General features: G+C 35.0%; 4 protein-coding genes and 1 long non-coding RNA gene across 7 annotated transcripts; 3 read left to right on the top strand and 2 right to left on the bottom strand.

Annotated features, from left to right (window-relative positions):
* Positions 1-567: 567 nt before the first annotated feature.
* Positions 568-1,912, top strand: AT3G49980 (F-box and associated interaction domains-containing protein; the record flags this gene model as incomplete). 2 transcript variants are annotated; one of them, NM_001339449.1, is made up of 1 exon in its annotated part: positions 568-1,912. In NM_001339449.1, one exon carries the CDS (start codon positions 722-724, stop codon positions 1,871-1,873), a length of 1,152 nt encoding a protein of 383 aa, NP_001326347.1. The 2 variants fall into 2 exon arrangements, with proteins under 2 accessions (NP_001326347.1, NP_190567.1); NM_114858.1 differs by having other exon boundaries at positions 725-1,873.
* Positions 1,913-2,676: 764 nt separating this feature from the next.
* Positions 2,677-5,141, top strand: AT3G49970 (Phototropic-responsive NPH3 family protein). 2 transcript variants are annotated; one of them, NM_001339447.1, is made up of 5 exons: positions 2,677-3,030; positions 3,098-3,168; positions 3,252-3,803; positions 3,890-4,378; positions 4,513-5,141. In NM_001339447.1, the coding sequence occupies exons 2-5, from the start codon at positions 3,136-3,138 to the stop codon at positions 4,984-4,986; spliced, it is 1,548 nt and encodes a 515-aa protein (NP_001319719.1). In that variant the 5' UTR covers positions 2,677-3,030; positions 3,098-3,135; the 3' UTR covers positions 4,987-5,141. The 2 variants fall into 2 exon arrangements, with proteins under 2 accessions (NP_001319719.1, NP_001327302.1); NM_001339448.1 differs by having other exon boundaries at positions 2,677-3,168.
* A 1,268-nt stretch (positions 5,142-6,409) lies between these two features.
* Positions 6,410-8,118, top strand: AT3G49960 (Peroxidase superfamily protein). Its single transcript, NM_114856.3, has 4 exons — positions 6,410-6,807; positions 6,896-7,096; positions 7,223-7,388; positions 7,483-8,118. The coding sequence occupies exons 1-4, from the start codon at positions 6,592-6,594 to the stop codon at positions 7,887-7,889; spliced, it is 990 nt and encodes a 329-aa protein (NP_190565.1). The 5' UTR covers positions 6,410-6,591; the 3' UTR covers positions 7,890-8,118.
* A 149-nt stretch (positions 8,119-8,267) lies between these two features.
* On the bottom strand, positions 8,268-9,736 carry AT3G49950 (GRAS family transcription factor). Its single transcript, NM_114855.4, has one exon. The coding sequence runs from the start codon at positions 9,630-9,632 to the stop codon at positions 8,400-8,402; it is 1,233 nt and encodes a 410-aa protein (NP_190564.1). The 5' UTR covers positions 9,633-9,736; the 3' UTR covers positions 8,268-8,399.
* A 1,955-nt stretch (positions 9,737-11,691) lies between these two features.
* On the bottom strand, positions 11,692-12,073 carry AT3G08090. Its single transcript, NR_141387.1, has one exon. It is a non-coding gene; the product is annotated as an other RNA (long non-coding RNA).
* Between the last annotated feature and the right edge of the window lie 2,785 nt (positions 12,074-14,858).

The raw sequence follows: 14,858 nt of genomic DNA, 5'->3' as shown, positions 1-14,858 counted from the left end.
CTATAAGAACTAAAACTGTGACGACCAAGAATTCCAAATCGATGATATGAACTCTAATTCATGGAGGAATCATGATGTCACACTCTGGACTGCCACTTCATAAATTCTGACTACCGCCTATCTTTTGAAGGGAAACACTTACTGGTTTGCTTATGATGAAGATAAATAGGAACAGCTCGGTATATTCTTACTCAGTTTTGATTATACAACAGAGAGATTTGAACGTTTACGTCTTCCCTATCAGCGTGGTTGTTATGAAACTATCTCTTTATGAGTCGTTAGAGAAGAGAAACTTTCGGTGTTGATTATTAAAGCGTACACATACATCAAAGAAAGAGATATGGGTAACAAATAAGATTGATGATGAGATCAAACACCAAAGTAATGTCGTGGAGCAACCGAGCAAGTTCTTCATAGTGACATTTGTCTTGGCATAATAATGTTTTACTGACATTAATTACATATATGAATCATTTGGAGAAATAACAGGAAATAAAAACCTTGTAAAACAATAAAAATAGAAATCAGATGGGATAAGGAAAAACTTAAAAAAAAAAAAAAAAAAAGCTCAAATAGGAAAAGAAAAAACTAAAAATAGCAGTAAAATGAAAAAAAAGGAAAGAGTTATATACAACTCCAATAAGATAACATTGAGTAAACGTTGAAACACGAAAACCTAAAAAATAATGATAGTAATCAAAGCCACCGATTCTTTCTTCCAATGATGGTGTTGAACCTTCCACAGGAGTTGTTAGAGGAGATACTATGTCGTGTTCCGGCCACATCTCTCAAACAATTACGACTTACGTGCAAAGAATGGAACCGTTTATTCAACGATAGGACATTCTCAAGAAAACACTTTGATAAAGCCCCAAAACAGTTTCTTATCACAGTACTAGAGGAAAGATGTAGGCTTTCTTCACTGAGCATCAATCTCCATAGTGGATTTCCTTCTGAAGAGTTTACAGGTGAACTTAGCCCAATCGATTATCATTCTAATTCAAGTCAAGTCATTATAATGAAAATATTTCACTGTGATGGCTTATTTGTATGCACCATCCTAAAAGACACTAGAATCGTGGTTTGGAATCCGTGTACTGGTCAAAAGAAGTGGATCCAAACCGGCGAAAATCTCGACGAAAACGGTCAAGACTTTGTTCTTGGATATTACCAAGACAATAAATCAAGCGATAAGAGCTACAAGATATTGAGCTACAAGGGTTATAATTATGGCGACCAAGAATTCAAAATCTATGACATAAAATCTAATACATGGAGGAATCTTGATGTCACTCCGATTCCAGGCAACTACTTCACTTGTTCTGATTACCGCGTGTCTTTGAAGGGAAATACTTACTGGTTTGCTTATGATTTGAAAGACGAGCAGTTAGGGTTAATCAGTTTTGATTATACCACAGAGAGATTTGAACGTCTATGGCTTCCCTTTCAGTGTGATATTTCTGATCATGATTATTCTCTATCAGTTGTTGGAGAAGAAAAACTTTCGGTGGTATTACAGCTTAAGGATGCACCAAGAAGAGAGATATGGATAACAAATAAGATGGATGATGAGACCAAAGAGATGTCGTGGAGAAAGCTTTTCGAAGTGGAAGTCGGTACTAGATATTATATGTGGAGCGGTAGACCTTTCTTGGTCGACGAGGAAAAGAAGATTGTCGTGTGTTGTGAGAAATGCCAAAAAAAATGCCAACCGGTTATAACAGTATCCATGGTTGAGGCGGATAGTAATGCCACACGAGTGTATTTTCCAGTAGTGACAATGACTTCATATTGGCCACATTTTGTTGATTATGTTCCAAGTTTGATTCAAATCCAACAATCGGAGGCAAACGAAAAAGAGCTGAATAGTTAGTTTATGGAACGAAAAAAAAGACATGCTAGTGTTTTGTTGTTTATCAAGATTACAAATCTTGAATCGTTTTTTGGATGCGGACGTCTTTAATATTAGTGTTTATCACTATTACTAGTCAAACTTCACGAAAGTGACAGAGCAAATTAAAAGACACCATTTATAGCAAAGGTTGAGTAGTGTGTCTTAATCAGAAATTCAATTATCAAACGATATGTATAAATCTGATAATAAAAGCTTTGTGGGGGATACAAGACATATGTTCTGTCACAAAATCCGGCCCGTGCAGCTTATTTAGTCTTCATGAGTCATTTGTTCATGTTCGGTCACAAATCCGTGAATGTTCTCTATAATAAAGCTGTATGGACCATAACATTTTGGAGCTATTGATAGTCAACAAAATTTAAGATCTTAAACTTTGGAGAAAGAAGTAAAGAATAGAAGCTTTATGTGCCCTTTGTGGAATTATTGATAGTCATTCCACATGTTTTTTGTCGGTAACATAAAATTATTCTGTGTATTTTTATGCGGTTTCACACTATAATATTTCTAAAATCACACTATTTTGCGGTGTGATCGTTCAAAAGATAAAATATTTGACAATAATTGGTGTTTGGATTATTTCGAAAAGACGTCTCAGATACAGAAGGACCCTTAGAGCCACCCCATTGCACATTAGGAAAGGGGTCTTTGATAAACATTAAAAAAATTAAAGTTACAAAATACTAATAATTAAATGTTATGGGTCTTTAAATTTGAGACATTCTTCTCTAAAATTTCTTTAACAAGACATTTAAGACATATGTCTTAAGTTTAAAGACACTAAAACATTATAATAAGATATTTTCTTTACATACATTATATTTTAATTGTGGGAAGACACTCTCTTTTATGTGCAATGGAGTTGCTCTTACCTATTTGACGTTTGAACCACACAAATCCATAAACTCTTTGGTGGATCATATTCTTCATCGTCTCTTTTGATTGTGTGTAAGAATGTCAAGCATGAAACTATATCTATAAATCAATGAGAGATGTCTTTGAAGTAGTTCTAGGGTTTATTTCTTGAGCAAGAAGAAACTGTTATCGTCAAGTGTTCGTAATATGTCTGGAAAGAAGAAGGAGCTTTTGTCCTCAGCCATGAAGAGAACTAGCGAATGGTTTAATCCTCACTTTGTTCCAACTTTTTCTCATTTTATTTCTTATTTTTTACAAATTAAATTTCAGGATTTCTTCTCAAGAAATTCCTAGTGACGTCACTGTTCATGTTGGAGAAACTTTCGTTTTTACTCCACAAGGTGATTTTATTTTTTCAAGATCTACTAAATTATACACAAGGAGATCACTTTCTCATATACATAGTCTCTGTGATAATCTGCAGTTTCCACTTGTTTCAAAATGTGGGTTTATAAAGAAACTTGCTTCTGAATCAAGCAATGATTCCAACATTATCAGAATCCCAGATTTTCCTGGAGGTGCAGAAGGATTTGAGCTAGTCATCAAATTCTGCTACGACATAAGCTTCGAGATAAACACAGAGAACATTGCGATGCTACTATGTGCAGCAGAGTATCTAGAGATGACAGAGGAACACTCTGTTGAAAACCTAGTGGAGACAATAGAGGTTTACTTAAACGAAGTGATCCTCAAGAGTTTATCAAAATCAGTTAAAGTTCTGCAAAAATCTCAAGATTTGTTGCCTATAGCCGAGAGAGTGAGACTCGTGGACCGGTGTATCGATTCAATCGCTTATGCAATATGCCAGGAGAGCCAGAGCAATGAGGATATAGTTGACTGGTGGGCTGACGATTTAGCTGTTCTAAAGATTGATATGTTTCGACGTGTCTTGGTCGCGATGATCGCTAGAGGGTTTAAGAGATACTCACTTGGTCCAGTACTTAAACTCTATGCCGAAAAAGCTCTTAGAGGGTTGGTGAGATTCTTGAATTTTTTAACAGAACAATGTGTTTGCTTACTTTAAAGAATAATGTAATGTCGGTTTCTCTGTGGGAAATGCAGGACATTTTTGGGAAAGAGGCAAAGAAGATGGAGGCAGAACAAGAACATGAGAAAAGGTTGATCCTTGAAACAATAGTGAGTCTTCTTCCGAGGGAGAGAAACTCAGTGTCAGTTAGTTTTCTTTCGATACTTTTAAGAGCTGCGATATACCTCGAAACCACGGTAGCTTGCAGGCTTGATTTGGAGAAGAGAATGGGATTGCAATTAAGACAAGCTGTTATTGATGATCTCTTGATTCCTTATTATTCATTCAATGGAGACAACACAATGTTAGATGTTGATACTGTTCAACGTATCCTCATGAACTATCTTGAGTTTGAAGTTGAAGGAAACTCTGCTGATTTTGCTAGTGATATTGGTGAATTAATGGAGACTTATCTGGCTGAAATCGCTTCTGATAGAAACATAAACTTCGCGAAGTTCATCGGTTTTGCTGAATGTATTCCGAAACAGTCTAGGATGTATCGAGCCATTGACATCTTCCTCAAGGTATACATTTATTTGATAACACTAAAACTATATTGATGAATAAACTAGAGCTTTTAACATTATCAAAATGTTCTGACCTATATCTTGAAAAGTTTAAAGATCTTAGAAAATGTTGTTTAATCTTGTTGGTGCAGACACATCCGAATATAAGTGAAGTGGAGAAGAAGAAAGTTTGTAGCTTAATGGACTGTAAAAAGCTATCGCGAGATGTGTATGCTCACGCAGCTCAAAACGATCGTTTCCAAGAAAATTTAAGCAATTCAGATTCTCCAGCACCAGCAACAGCAGAAAAAACTCTTTCTCCTCCTGAGCTCAGCTCCTACAAGAATGAACTCTCCAAACTAAACCGGGAAAACCAATACTTGAAGCTTGAGTTGCTCAAAGTGAAAATGAAGTTCAAGGAGTTGGAGAAGGAGAAAGCTTTTGAAGTCATGAGTGGTTCGGATTGTTCTTCTTCGGTTTCAACTGCTTCGGTGGCTAAGCCTCGATTACCTAGAAAGTCATTTATAAACTCTGTTTCTCAAAAACTCGGAAAGCTTATTAACCCTTTTGGCCTCAAACAAGGACAAACCAAACAACCTAAAAGCAGAAGACACTCTATATCTTAAACAATACATGAACACTTGTTCTTGTTGGAAATTTTCAATTTCTAGTCATGGATGTTTCTGTGTTGATTGTATAGAGAGCTGAGAATGTCTTTGAGTTTATGTGTTGAGTATAATCTTTTTTTTGTCGACATTTTGTGTTGAGTATAATCTTAAGAATCGTTAAGTCGTCATAGAGCAATTCTCAAAAAGTCAACAGAAAATTTAATTATTCGGATTAAAAAAAAAAAACTTAATTTAGAAGACACTCGAAGCATGGGGAAGAAAGATACAAAGAGACTCTTCTTCTTTTCATCTTTTGTATTGTGGTAATCGGAAAATTTAAAGTGGAAACGTGATTTTAGTTAGGATCATTAGGGTTAGAGTTAAATGTGGGATTTTATTTTTGATTTAGAACTATCACAACCAAACCGTTAGGATTCCTACAAAAAAAAAAACCAAACCGTTAGGATTGAGGAAAAGGTTAACCAAATAGTTGAACATAGATTTTGGTTTGGTTTTGATCGGTTTAAATTCGGTTTTGGTTCCGTTTGCTTAGACTTTAGTTACCGCAGATATTATAATGGTTTGACATTAACAAAGTTGTCAACACAAACAAGGAGCGTGCCTTGCACAATCTGCTCATAATTGTTATTAAAGAAAAAGGGCATTGCTTTTCTCATAATTTCATGGCGTGTCAGAATGAAGATACAAATTCTATGTATGGTTTTGAGGGATATTACTGAAACTTTTTTACTTATTACAAGTTTATCAATTACTCCATATTAAGCATTGTGTGCGGAGTTCCATTCTCATTTAATTTTGTTTTCTATCGATTCAAATGTCTATCAAGTATAAACCAACAATCACAATCTAACCCATAAAACAGTCTAAAACCTCCATTTACTAAGTTAGAAAAAAACTCCTATATAAAAGTAACATATTATGAAGAGAAAAAAAATGATGAGTCTTATAACAGTTAATGGTGAATACTACAATTGTCTAAACTAATTTTATTGTCAATTTATTTTTCTTTTTATAATTTATTTATATGGTTCATTTACATGTACTACAATTATTCTTATATATTTTTCATTATGATGCTCTCACTAACTTTCATCAGTTCATGTAACAACGTGCAAACCACATCTCCACTTTCAGTATTTGGATTCCACTTTCATGTTTCGACGATCCATATTTGTATTATTGTTGGCAATCCACATTTACTTTTTTCACTAGATAAATCCATAATCACATATTTATACAATTAATCATTTTAGTATACAATTAATTAAGGTTAATTAAACTTGCTATTGTTATTTATATTTCATTCTCACTGAAGAACTCTTCGTTGATGATTTTCCACTCTTGTAAGAAGTACATCATGCTAACAAGTATAAATGAAATGAACAAGGTAGGCCTGGTGCAGTTAACCAAAAATCGAATAATTTTATCAAAAGCCTATACTAAAACAAATGAATCTTCTTTAATATTGCGTTATATTCTTCAAGCCCATCATTATATAAACCTTTATCGTGCACCTTTTACCGTCATCATTTCAAAAGCAATTCTTCTTGTCTTGGCTCAATTTATATACAACACTCTCTCTCTCTCGGTTTTGTCCATACAATGGCTCGCTTCGATATTGTTCTACTCATAGGTCTTTGCCTCATAATCTCTGTCTTTCCCGATACAACCACCGCACAACTAAGCCGCGGTTTCTACTCCAAAACTTGCCCCAATGTCGAACAAATCGTGAGAAATGCTGTCCAAAAGAAAATAAAGAAGACATTCGTCGCCGTCCCTGCCACTCTCCGTCTCTTCTTCCACGACTGCTTTGTCAATGTATGTTTCTATTTAAGCGTTTTCATATCTTTTTTCTCCTCTTTCATTAGGCGATTAATTGGTACCTTTGGCGTAATTGGCATTGTAGGGTTGTGATGCATCTGTCATGATCCAATCAACGCCTAAGAACAAGGCAGAGAAGGATCATCCAGATAACATTTCGCTAGCTGGAGATGGATTTGATGTGGTGATCCAAGCTAAGAAAGCCCTTGACTCTAACCCTAGTTGCCGGAACAAGGTCTCATGTGCCGATATTCTTACTTTGGCCACCCGAGATGTTGTTGTTGCGGTGAGTATTTGTACTAGCCTTACTATAACCAGATAATTAATCCTAAACAAAATTTCACATTAATATTAGTATATCACATTGCTTGTTTAGAAATGTTTTATATAACAAGGTTTTACGCATGTATAGGCTGGAGGACCGTCCTATGAAGTTGAACTTGGTAGGTTCGATGGTTTGGTATCAACCGCGTCAAGTGTCGAAGGGAACTTACCAGGACCTTCGGACAATGTAGACAAACTTAATGCTCTTTTCACGAAAAACAAACTTACCCAAGAAGATATGATTGCTCTTTCAGGTAAACCAAATTTAAATCAAAACATCTTATATAGTTATATGTATTTATATCACCAAGATGCATCGATGTCTAAACCGATAAATTCATAATGTAGCGGCTCACACCCTTGGATTCGCACATTGTGGCAAGGTCTTTAAAAGAATCCACAAATTCAACGGCATCAACTCCGTGGACCCAACTTTAAACAAGGCTTACGCTATTGAGCTTCAAAAGGCTTGTCCTAAGAATGTGGACCCAAGAATTGCAATCAACATGGACCCAGTCACGCCCAAGACGTTTGACAACACTTACTTCAAGAATCTTCAACAAGGCAAAGGTCTCTTCACCTCCGATCAAGTTCTCTTCACGGATGGTCGCTCTAGGCCCACCGTTAATGCTTGGGCCTCAAACTCTACGGCCTTTAACCGCGCTTTTGTGATAGCCATGACCAAACTTGGCCGTGTTGGAGTTAAGAATAGCAGCAATGGAAACATCCGTCGTGATTGTGGTGCGTTTAACTAGAGCTGGTAATGGGAAAATATAAGTTGTCTTATCTCCTATTTTCCTTTCGTTTTATTAATGTTTGAATGTTCATTTTGACGATGAGAAGATATTATTGGTTTTTCATTTGTTTTGTTTATGTCTTCATTTTAAGAAGGCAATTGTATCTGATCCTCTCTACTTTGTATCTCCAACATGTTTATTCTCGCTACAAATTTAAATAACTATATACTATTCAATTTTTCCTATTATAATAAGTTTTCACTGTTATCACTAAGCCTATTCACGGAAAAATATCTATGTAAACTAAAAGTGCTTATGAAGATGTAAAATATGTTTAGTCATAATAACGATTATTTTTCAACGTTAGAATGTTTTGAACTAGTACAAAACAATTGACACTAGATTAGAACAAAAAAAAAAGTTAATAAAAAATATTATTAAATTGTAATTAGATCAGAAATTAAAGCAATGCTATTCTACTATATTAGGTATCCAATTAAAACGCTAATTAAATTAAATCAACCTGATTTAAATGGGAACCCAAACGGTAGCAAACACAACACTATGACCTTTCCACGTCAGCACGAGACTCTCGTCGTCGTCTTCCTTCTTCATTCCCCACCCGACAGCGTGCTCCTCCAGCATCGCCTTCACATCCGCCACCGCATCTTCTTTAACCCTAACTCCACCGAACTCAGCCTCTCTCATTCTCTCTATCCACCGTCTCTTCGTCTCCGTCCTCTCCACTCTCTCCGCACCTTCCTTCGCCACCACGTTTTCTATCTTCCAACTTATCTCCGCCTCGTACCACCGTCTCTGCTCACTCATAAACGTGTCCGTCGTATCGAACGGAATCCAGAAGTAGTTAAACGCCGATTTTAACCGGTTAACCAAGTTCTCCGATGTGAGATCTACGTCTTCTTCGATTAGGGTTACGATTCTTGGATTCAAAGATCGGAGTTGTTTCAAGAAAACTGTTCGGAGCGATGATGATGATGAAGTTAGGGGTTCTTCAGGGATGTAACGGAGCATCATGTGACAGTTAACGACGAGAGCTTCGTTGAATGAAGAAGGATAAATCCGTAACTGTTGTAAGAGGGAGGAGAAGCCATCGGAGTAAGTAGAAGGTACGATTGTGAACTCCATTGTAATGTTTCGTGTGGTGGCGAAGTTGACTAGTTTAGATCCGAGTTCTTCGTAGGAGATGTTGATGAATGGTGGGAAGTGGTCGGAGGAAGAGACGACGGTGAGTTTAAGAAGCGGAGGAGGTTTGTTGAGTCGGCTTGCCATGGCGTCTATAAGAGTAGGGATTTGCATACAATGAGTCAAACTTAAGTCAACGATGTGAACCGTTGAGTAACCTTCAACGGCGGTTAAGATCGCGGCGTTGGCTGCAATGAATCCGAACCGGTGCCACGGAGTGAGGTCTACGAAAGCGGCTAACTCCACGACTGAGAAACGATGGAGTTCATCGGCCTGAGGTAGGAAGCTAATGGTGGATGATAGTGTAGGGGTTTTGGAGACGGCGCGTGAGAGCAACGCGCGGAGGAATGCGGATGTAAGACGTTGGGTGGAGTCACCGTCTGGTGGAGCGATGTTGTTGAGGACCCAGAGGATTTGGTGAGTTAATGCAGCGTCGTTGGAGTCTATGGCGGTGGCGCAGTGAAGGAGGAGCTGTTCCATGAAGTTAGCGTCGCCGCAGCCACGTAAGGGTTTGGGAGAAGGGAATCGGGTCGGGTTGAGAATCCGGGTTTTGGTCATTTGAGTCTGGTTTTAGAGAGAAATGTACGTTTAATCTTGTTATTTTTGTGACACAAGAGGAAACAAAAAGAACAAAAAAAGAGTATAGTAGGGTGGAGACAATGACATGTCCATGATTTTTACGTAAAAGTATTCTGAAAAGTGAAAAATAGAGTGAAAGGAGACAAAGGAGAGGGATGAGGAAAGAAAGAGACGAGACAATAGAGAGAGTCGTGTAAGTATGTCGTAACCTTATCATTGGGAAACGCATCGCTTTGGTCGCTTGTGTTGTGTAAGACAAATATTTGCAAGATCAGCTTTTTTCAATGTATAGAAGATGTGCATATTGCATATGTGTTTATGTATCTCTATACATGTGCAATATGTCTTAAATAGCTAAAATAAGGAATCTTTAGTTAGGTCGGAGGGTGCATTTTATCTCCTATTTAGAGAAAGCATTACATTTTTTTAGTATGATTCACTCGAGTTATTGTAACATAAATATGAACTAGAAGCTGATATTTTTGTTATAGAAAGTATGTATGTGAAGGGGGTGCTTAAAGGTGGGTGACATGTGAAGTGGCAGGTTTGTATTTATGTATATATGTACGGCCGATCAATTTGTCTTCTAGGTGACGATTATTCTCTTTCGCCGCTCTATCGCATTCATCAATAAATCACTGCATACACTTTGGAACAAAAAATAATTTAAATTTATACCTCCATGAATTTGGTCCGTTTGTATGTAGCATTTGGACGTTATTTATTTTATTAAACTCAAAATATGTTTTGAGTCTTCAGATATAATTAAGAAGAAGATTTATTGGCCTTATCTCTTGAGATATATATAAGTCATATAACAATAGACTGATAAAGAAAAGTTATATAGCATTAGACTAAACAAAATGAAAACATGGACTAAACAATCAAACGGCTCCTATGTAGGGATAGGATAAGTATAGTGACAAATCTCATTATCATTATCAGTTTTTTTTCTATGCCTTTGGAAGTAGGTTCATTGCGTATTGGGTATTTTAGGCGCAATATGAAAGCGCTCACAAGGCATGATATTTTCAAGAAAATTGGTTGAGAGATCAAGTACCATCACCTCCAGGAGACATAGACGTTGGGCAGCCTAATGATGTTGTCGCTGTGATGAATTTAAACGAGCTCCATCATAGTTATTGTTGATAGAGATCTAAAATTCCTTCTGGTTCATCGGGATTTTGCCTCGCAAACCTCTGGGCGCACTATAAGGGTTCACAGAGTTGGCTCATAATCAGAATTTTTTCTGTTGATTTTTGCGCATGAAACAACGTGAATAACTCCTCAACGATATTAGCAGCCATCACAAACATCAGAGTATATGCCATTAGCCTCTCCTCTCATAACCATATATGAAATAAACAAATAAGCATACTAATCTCTAAACCAAATTGAACAGAGACATAAAAAACAGAAGACTCATGAATCTTGACCACGTTCCGAGAAATGTCCGTAGATCGATTATGAAAACAAGAGTAGAAATCCCTAGCTAGTTATATTAGGTAGACTTGATAACGCATAACACTTTATTTATTCTGCTTCACCTTTTCGCTAACACTATACACTTTATAGTCCAAGTTACCTTCACGTCTTCTCCTTCACGAACACGTATATGTTTCTCTGTTTCATAAAACTTAAAAACCTACTTGAAACCTAAGGTCTTTCCGTAAAGTCTATTGGGCTTCATCAAAATAATACAAAGTGAAAATTTCCGGCCCCATGGTTTCAAGCCCATTTCAATTACTTGGGGGGGGGGGGGGGGGGAGGGGGGTATTGGAGCAATGAATTTGACGGAATTTATTAGAATGTTGATTCTAGTGTTATTCAATTAGGCATTTTATAAATTCTTTTAAATTCTAGTATTATTCAGTTTCTCAATTTCTTAATTCTACTAAATTCAAGTGTTATTCAATATTTTGTAATTTTTCATGACAACGTCATTTGTCAAGAATTTAATAAAAATATTAGTGCAAAATGCACAAAACAAATTCTTACCTTTTAAGTTGTGATTTGGATGAAAATATATAAGGGGCCTCAAATTGTCGTATAAGGGCATGTTCGATCTAGTGGAAAGGCTAATAAGCTGCTAATTTCCCCTTTTGCACGATTAATAAGCCTATTGTTGGTATTGTTGATGTTCCTAATTCTTGTCTTCAAGTACTCTCCAAACTTTCAAGCCTAAAATGTTACTGGTTCTCAGAAAACGGTTCTTTGCACCATAGAGTACTCTCGTCATTGTGCATAATCATCATCGACGCCCTTAGCTGCGGAGATAGCTCTCGTTATCAACGTGAATTCCGAGAAGAATACAATGAAGATGTTTCGAAATCTACAATGATCACAGAGGATTTAGCGAGGAAAGTGGAGAAGCTATGGGATCTGTTAAACTTAGTAGTATTGAGAGTGGTTTTGAGACGAAGAAGAAGGAGGAAATATTGCAGATTTTGAAACGTGTGATTAGAGATTTACAAGTGGAGACTGTGGAGAAGAAATAGGTCCGGTTGTTAGCAAAACTGAATTATTAGTACTTTTTTTAATTCTATTACAGTTCTATTCAATTCTAATAAAATAGTGAAAATGTAATCGTTAGAATTGAAAACAAGATTTGAAATCTTTTGCAATGAGTGAAAATCTGTAATTATGTATCCAATTCAATTCAATTAAACTCTTTGATCCAATACCCCCCCCCCCTATTTATTCATTTATTAGAAATTTGTAGTAATTACTGATTTTTAAGCAAAGTAACTAGGTAAGAAACTAGAAACCACTTGTTCTTCGACTGCCATTACTCTAAAATAGTTTGGTCGAGCCTCACCTCTAAACTCCTAGCTGCAAAATTCTCTACCGATAGGAACGTGATTCTAAGGCTGCTCACGGACAACACGCTTGATAAGGTTCGCTTATTTCTACTAAGATATTCTTTTCAGATTGTAATCTACTCAATTTGGAGAGAAAGAAATTGTAGAAGACATGGCGATAAGCACACTCCCCCGACTCAACTAATGAGAAAGCTAGACAAGGATGTTAGGAATAGGATATCTTCCCTAAAAGATCAAGGAGATGGAAGATATGAGAAGCACATGACAGTTTGGTTTGCAACAAGATAAAGAGGCCGAGTTCTCTTTTATTTTTTCAGTGTCTGTAACTTTAAAGCGATTAAATTTCCGGTGCACTTGATGTAAACATGTTTTTTCGAATAAATTTTACATTTTATTCAAAAAAAATAAGCTAGGTAAGAATATGTGCTATGTACTGATAAATCTTATGCTATATAATTTTATGATAGAATAATTTATAACTAAAACTCAAAGTTTTAATCCAAAAATGTTAAAACCAAATTTTGTAAGCTAAATATTTTAAATTAAAAAGCTATATAAATATCATACAATATATAAAAATTCATCTATAAAAAAAAGTTACAAATTGAATTTTAAATATTTTAATGAATTATATTATACAAAGAGAATTGCATTTACGTCATTCAAAAATTTAGACTTAAAGATTTGTGATTTTAATTTAAAATTTTATAATATATTAAGGAATCTTGAAATCATTTTTTAAAGATATTTTATATATTTTTTAATATATAGAAAATATTACAGTTTACAATCATGTACATTTGATAAAGGATTATTAAAAAAAAAAAAAAAAGACGAAGAAATAAGGACCCTATGGAAAAGGAATGAATAATTAGATCTCATTTTCCTGATTGGTCCAATTTACACTATACACATTTAGAGACTATGTATTTAACTAGTTATTCAGCTCAATGAGAATTGACAAACTATATTAACGGTTATTGAGTGGTTAATAATGTTAGGTGAGCAGAAGAAATAATTTTTCCAAGAATACAAAATGATTAATTTGTCGGTATATATATATATATATATTCTATTTTTATCAGGACGTATGTATTCTCTAATTCGTATCGTATATGCACATCTTCTAGTTACTTATTACAACATGAAAAATGATTTAGTCAAAGATAAGAAGCTATTGTAGGACCCAATAGGTGAAAGAGTGGATTATGTGTTCCAGCGATGAGGGAACCAGTCACGTGAAAGTCACGTGTCGCATCCATTTCACGTCCTTGTCGCGATCTCTCCCAAATCTTCAACACTGATCCTTTCTAGCTCCTCCAAAGTCTCGTTTAAATTTACAAAAAACAGCCTTCGCAAAGGATTATGATTAGCACTTGATTATCTTAGTGACGTTCTCATTAATAATCATACTATAAAACTTGAATCAATCCGACATTAGAAGAGTCGATAAAGATCAAAGACTAGAGTTATCTTATTTTTATATTTTATTTGTTAAACTCTATTTTTGCTTTAAGAAAAGAATATCCTAATTAAGTGTAAATGAATGTACGGCCAACAAAAGATTTGAAGGGGCAAGATGGCTCTTGGGTCCTCACCTTACTCGAAGAATGATCACACAAAACCCTAAGAACCACAAAAAATGTAGACCAAGCTAAGTCTTATGATCATCTATATTAATAACAAAATCAATCGTTAGAAATTAGATAGTGATATTGATCCACAAGAAACTTATTCGATAAACTCTTGAATAGCAAAAGACTTGAGAAAACTAAAAGCAAGAAACAAACAATTGAGATTGTTTTTTAAAGAGGTTCATATACAAAATCTCTGGGGATAATCGGGACATGATGACATTCAGTTACAAAAATTTCCAAATATGTGTTGTAGAAATTAATATATCACTTTTTTTTCTTTTTTTGAATCATTGTAATGTAAAATTTATTAAAAAGTCTTTGGTTACAATATATGCAGCTTTAAGCATAACGTTTTTTGAGTTTCAGAAAATTAATATATCACTTTGTATAGTAATGTACGAAAAAATTCATCAAGAACTATGTACGGTTACATATCAAGATGTTATGGTCTAATGTGTGTTTACCGGTTGATAAAATGTTATTTGGTAGCTAATATTCAGCTAACCCTAGTTTTTGTTTTATTTGAGAGTCAGATAATCATGTATATATAACTTTTGCAAAAATAAAAATTGAAATAATGAGAAAATATTACTTTACTATTATCATTCATATATATATAACACACCAAAAAAAAAATCATATATATATATATATATATCCAAAAACAAATCACTTACTTAATTCTGTATTTTATCCAGAATCATTATGAATTAACACACCAAAAAAAAATCATATATATATATATA

The sequence above is a fragment of the Arabidopsis thaliana genome, chromosome 3 (assembly GCF_000001735.4).
Source record: "Arabidopsis thaliana chromosome 3, partial sequence".
Taxonomy (NCBI): Eukaryota; Viridiplantae; Streptophyta; class Magnoliopsida; order Brassicales; family Brassicaceae; genus Arabidopsis; species Arabidopsis thaliana.
Note: the sequence above shows the minus strand (reverse complement) of the source record. Positions and strands in the feature narration are given on the sequence as shown.